This window comes from Ips typographus, linkage group LG5 (assembly GCF_016097725.1).
Source record: "Ips typographus isolate SLU linkage group LG5, UJ_Ityp_2.0, whole genome shotgun sequence".
NCBI classification, from domain to species: domain Eukaryota; kingdom Metazoa; phylum Arthropoda; class Insecta; order Coleoptera; family Curculionidae; genus Ips; species Ips typographus.
The window spans coordinates 13,683,683-13,689,841 of NC_138426.1; the positions used below are offsets into that span (position 1 = coordinate 13,683,683).

The 6,159-nt window shown below is 36.3% G+C and overlaps 1 protein-coding gene across 1 annotated transcript; it reads left to right on the forward strand.

Annotated features, from left to right (window-relative positions):
* Positions 1 to 703: 703 nt before the first annotated feature.
* LOC145729140 (kynurenine/alpha-aminoadipate aminotransferase, mitochondrial) lies at positions 704 to 2,868 on the forward strand. The gene is made up of 4 exons (XM_081979781.1): positions 704 to 871; positions 931 to 1,289; positions 1,356 to 1,808; positions 2,168 to 2,868. The coding sequence occupies exons 1-4, from the start codon at positions 784 to 786 to the stop codon at positions 2,591 to 2,593; spliced, it is 1,326 nt and encodes a 441-aa protein (XP_081835907.1). The 5' UTR covers positions 704 to 783; the 3' UTR covers positions 2,594 to 2,868.
* Positions 2,869 to 6,159: the final 3,291 nt, after the last annotated feature.

Here is a 6,159-nt window from a genome sequence, read left to right on the forward strand (position 1 = left end):
AACATAACAGCACAAAACAGCCTAAACTACGTTATTATGTTATAATAGACTGTATTTTAGCTTGCTTTATGCAATTTTGGGTTAAATTTGGTTAGTTTTAGGCTGTATTAAGTTTGGTTAGGTTAGGTAGATAGAAATTACAGAAACTCTCATAAATCCTCAGTAACCGTGATAGTAACCCTTGTATCCTAATTATTTTTGGTTTGATACAGTTTTGAGTATTGGTGATTGATTTTGTTACTATACAGAGTAAATTCAAAGTTTGCCATAATTATTTTAACAAATATCCCAAAATTAGTTGGCCATGAATTACCGTTTGCAAAACTTGAATGAAAATATACTATGCAACAACAATATCAAATGTTTTATCAATCGTACTATTTACAGTTGATATTTCTCAAGCTCAAAAGCCAAATATTTTGATTGCGGACATTGAACAGACGCAAACTAGAAAACACATGGTATTTACCCTCGCAGTTCCAAGAATAGCAACATTATTGTTAAAGCCTGGACAGCCCACTAAAAATTCCAGTTTTTGGAGTAGCAACAAAATTTTGCAATTTTCAAGAAAAATATTTTGCGATAACATGATTTTCGGCACAAAACCATTTCATCATCTTATCGATATCGCGTCGGTTTTAAAATTCATATTACATCATCCGAAAGCCCGCCATCGTTCAGCCATATAAACCAGCTTGCAACTGATTAAGAATCATTCAGTAAAAGAACTTGAAACAGTTCAGTTGTTTAAGTGAAGCAGATAGCAAAAAGAAGACGCTGAAGATGTCGAAAACCGGTAGTGTGATTGATTACAGTCAATTTATTAGTGTACGAGCTGGAAGAAGACGACCGGCTTTAACTAGAGAACTAAGTAAGTGTTTTTAGTGTTCTAGGTGATGTTCTATTTTGTTATTTTTTGCTATTTTACAGCCAAACGCCAATATGGAGCCCCCAAAGAGTCCATCTCTTTAGCTGAAGGAATGCCCAACGAAGTGACTTTTCCATTCCAAGCCATCAACATTGTGATGAAGGACGGGACAACGTTGTCCATTCAAGGACAGCAATTGAATACGGCTCTGCAGTATATTCCCAGTCAGGGCTATCCACCGCTGTTGAAAAAACTGAAGGAATTCACCCTTGAATTGCACAACCCTCCTAATTGGCAGGACCGTGACATTATAATGACCAATGGCTCTCAGGATGGTATTAGCTGTGCCCTCGATATGCTTGTCGAAGAAGGCGATCCTGTTTTGGTTCAAAACCCTTTGTACGCCGGAACTGAAATCATTGTAAGTTATTTTCTGTCGCGGAATCACTAAATTTTGATTATCTTAACCTCAAATAACTATTTTCAGTTAAAACCTTATAAACCAAATCTGATTGGTATCGATCAAGACGACTTTGGCATCATTCCCTCGAAACTGATTGAAGCACTTGAAAATTGTAAAGCGTACACTGAAGAAGGTGGAGGGAGAATGCCCAAAGCCATCTACTTAAACCCTACCGGATCTAATCCTACCGGATGTACAATGTCTTTGGAAAGACGAAAGGAGATTTACAAAATCTGCTGCGACTACAACATCATCATCCTTGAAGATGACGCGTACTACTTCCTGCACTTCCTCGAAGACCAACCGGTGTCGTTTTTGTCTTTGGATGTTGAAGGCCGCGTGATCCGATTTGATTCCATGTCCAAAGTGCTGTCGTCTGGTCTTAGACTGGCTTGGTTAACCGCTCCTAAGCCTGTAGTGTATAACATTGAGCTGCAAATTCAAAGTGCCATTTTGCATCCCAGTACTCTATCTCAGGTGAGTTTTAAACTGTCAAAGTTGCATCATTTACTGGTGGTGTTTGCTATTGATATTAAAGTAAAAATAAATTTTGCAAACGACCCTGTTTGTGACCTTTTATCGCAAACGTGCAGGAATTGTAGCAAGATTCCGCAGTGACCTTTTTATCTCTGACGACATTACTTAACAAATATTGTCACGACTCGAAACCATTTTAGTCAGTTTAAATATGCATATTCACCATCCAGAATAACATTGATGTACGTTGACCTAGTACTGGAAAAAAGCCTAATCTTCTATTAAGAGCAGTTCAAACCGGTTTCTTGACTTATCTGACTGACCCATGCAATTTAAATAACATCTGCTTTTTTTTACAGGTCATCATGGACAATCTGATTTCAGCTTGGGGTTCCAACGGTCTGCTCTCTCACTTCTCCTACGTGAGAAAATATTACCAAGCTAGGCGAGACTTTACCATAGCTTCAATGGAGAAGCACCTAAAGGACGTCTGCGAATGGTCAGTCCCAACTGGTGGCATGTTCGTTTGGATCAAGGTGCATGGAGTCGCTGATGTCTACGATATGTTGATGACCAGAGGACTGAAGAAGAATATCACTTTTGTTCCTGGACACGCTTTCATGGCTGATCCCACTCAGGCTTGCCAATATATCCGAGCGTCTTTTAGTAAGGCCAGCTTGAAGCAGATTGACAAGGCCATGAAGTTGTTGGGAGAGTTGATCAGGGAGGAATTGTTGTTGTTGCGTAGAAAGTTGGACGGTTTAGAAAATAATATACTTAGATAGTTAATTGAGCCATGTTGGGAATTTGTATGTAAATAATGATTTTTTGTCGCCATATTGGCGTTGTGTGGAAGAACGTAGGTGGAACCTATTGTAAGCAGGAGTCTTGGCAGTACTGAGAACCTGTTCTAGCCTCTGATTTATAAGCACTACTTAATTCTATTTCCGTTAACATTAAATTGAATGATCTTGATTGGAGAAGATTCTGGTGTGATGTGAGCCAAAATGTATTACGTCAATTTTTTTAGTTACCTAAATAAAATTATGGTTTACAATGATTTATTTATTTTCTTTTTAATCCAGCGTAATAGTACTATCAACAAGGAACGTATTTACCAACTTGTTCTAACTGTAAACGTTAGTATTAAGTTGATTGAACCAAAATTGCTCTCAAATATTGACTGTGCAACAAATCTCATTCATGACATGCAAACATGAATGAGGCATATTTGATTCTTTAATTATATTTGTTTAAATTAGTAAATGATATATGTAAATGATTTGCTAAAATTAGGAACTGCTATGCTTACTGATGCTATCGGTTATTTGTTGGCAATAGCAGGATGTTAAGTTAAATATATTAAAAAACCGGTTTTATGTAGTTTGTATAATGCTTTCAAATAGCTCTAAAATTCTAAAAACATTAATTTTGAAACTTTGAAAACCAACAACAAAAACACATTTCTCGTGGGATACTCATATTTTTTGGCCAAAATAAACGAGACACCCTGTATATTCATGGTCTAAATAAAAAAAATTAAACATAGAAAAGCGCTACCTTACGGGCATTTTTTGAACTAACTGTCATTAATCGATCACCTTTCACTCTGTATCTTTAGTAGTCTTTGTGGGTATCATTTAGTTTGCCTAGTTGGCCGTTACGTGACGCCACTGCTGCGTGATACAGAAAACTATAATGTTGGCCTTGTCAAATAAAAAATGAGATTTAAGTTATGTTGTATAGATGGCGCTTAACGCCATACCTGTCCAGGTTTGATTATTAATTTATTGATATTACACATAAGCAACATGTTACTTTTATTGTTAGTTAAAGTAACATGTTTTTTTAGTAACTTAAGTAATTTTTTAGACCAAGTTAAAAAATTAACCACTAGCCAAGTTACTATAGCTCGTCAGAACGTTTGGCAACGTTCCAAAACCTTTCAGATTTTTGTAGAAGCTTCTATAGCTTGCCAGAACGTTATATAGTATTTTGCGATGTTCCAAAACTTTCCAGGTCTTTGTAAAAGTTTCTATAGCTTGTCAAAACGTTCTAGAGTCTTTGGCAACGTTCTAGAACCTTTCAGATCTTTGTAGAAGCTACTATAGCTTGCCGGAACGTTCTATAGCCTTTTGCAAATTTCCAAAACACTCCAGATTTTTGTAGAATAAGCTTTTATAGCTTGTCCGGCCGCTCTATAGCGTTTTGCAACGTTCCAAAACTTTGTAGAACTTTTAGATCTTTGTAGAAGCTTTTATAGGTTGCCAGAACGTTTTAGAGTCTTTGTAAAAGTTTCTGTAGTTTGTCAGAACGTTCTAGAGTCTTTGGCAACGTTCTAGAATCTTTCAGATCTTTGTAGAAGCTTCTATAGCTTTCCGGAACGTTCTATAGCATTTTGCAACGTTGCAAACCCTTACAGAAATCTGTGGAAGCTTATAAAACGCGTCAGATCGTTTTAGAGCTTTTGGCAACGATCCAAAACCTTCCAGATCTTTGCAGAAGCTTCTATAGCTTGCTAGAACGTTTCAGAGTATTTGGCAACGTTTCAAAACCTTCCAGGTCTTTGTAAAAGTTTCTATAGCTTGTCAGAACGTTTTAGAGTTTTTGGCAACGTTCTAAAACCTTTCAAATCTTTGTAGAAGCTACTATAGCTTGCCGGAACGTTCTATAGCCTTTTGCAAATTTCCAAAACACTCCAGATTTTTGTAGAATAAGCTTTTATAGCTTGTCCGACCGTTCTATAGCGTTTTGCAACGTTCCAAAACTTTGTAGAACTTTTAAATCTTTGTAGAAGCTTTTATAGGTTGTCAGAACGTTTTAGAGTTTTTCTAAAAGTTTCTGTAGTTTGTCAGAACGTTCTAGAGTCTTTGGCAACGTTCTAAAACCTTTCAGGTCTTTGTATAAGCTTCTAAAATTCGCCAGAACCTTTTAGAGTCTTTGTAGAAGATTCTATAACTTCACAGAACGTTCTACAGTCTTTTGCAACGTTCCGAAACCTTTCAGATGTTTGTAGAAGCTTCTAAAACTCGCCAGAACGTTTTAGAGTCTTTGTAGAAGATTCTATAACTTCACAGAACGTTCTACAGTCTTTTGCAACGTTCCAAAACCTTTCAGATGTTTGTAGAAGCTTATATAACTTCACAGAACGTTCTACAGTCTTTGGCAACGTTCTAAAACCTTTCAGATGTTTGTATAAGCTTCTAAAACTCGCCATAACGTTTTAGAGTCTTTGTAGAAGCTTCTATAACTTCACAGAACGTTTTACAGTCTTTTGCAACGTTCCAAAACCTTTCAGATGTTTGTAGAAGCTTCTATAACTTCACAGAACGTTCTACAGTCTTTGGCAACGTTCTAAAACCTTTCAGATGTTTGTATAAGCTTCTAAAACTCGCCAGAACGTTTTAGAGTCTTTGTAGAAGCTTCTATAACTTCCCAGAACGTTCTACAGTCTTTGGCAACGTTCCAAAACTTTTCAGATGTTTGTAGAAGCTTCTATAACTTCACAGAACGTTCTACAGTCTTTGGCAACGTTCTAAAACCTTTCAGGTCTTTGTATAAGCTTCTAAAACTCGCAGGAACGTTTTAGAGTCTTTGTAGAAGCTTCTATAACTTCACAGAACGTTCTACAGTCTTTTGCAACGTTCCAAAACCTTTCAGATGTTTGTATAAGCTTCTAAAACTCGCCAGAACGTTTTAGAGTCTTTGTAGAAGCTTCTATAACTTCACAGAACGTTCTACAGTCTTTTGCAACGTTCCAAAACCTTTCAGATGTTTGTAGAAGCTTCTATAACTTCACAGAACGTTCTACAGTCTTTGGCAACGTTCTAAAACCTTTCAGGTCTTTGTATAAGCTTCTAAAACTCGCAGGAACGTTTTAGAGTCTTTGTAGAAGCTTCTATAACTTCACAGAACGTTCTACAGTCTTTTGCAACGTTCCAAAACCTTTCAGATGTTTGTATAAGCTTCTAAAACTCGCCAGAACGTTTTAGAGTCTTTGTAGAAGCTTCTATAACTTCACAGAACGTTCTACAGTCTTTTGCAACGTTCCAAAACCTTTCAGATGTTTGTAGAAGCTTCTAAAACTCGCCAGAACGTTCTAAAACCTTTTACAACGTTCTAAAATCTTCGAGATATTTGTTAAAGATGTATTTAAGTTAGTTCAAACTCATTTTACTTGGTTTGATAAATTTGTTCTAGTTTTATAGCTTTATGAAGAGGATTTTTAAGGTTGTCACAATGAAAATAATTTTTTTAATTATTCAGAACTACTCCAAATAATGAGTTAAAGTCTCCTAGTTAACTTTAACCCAAAAACCATACAAATTCCTGCAAAGAAGTCAAATAACCT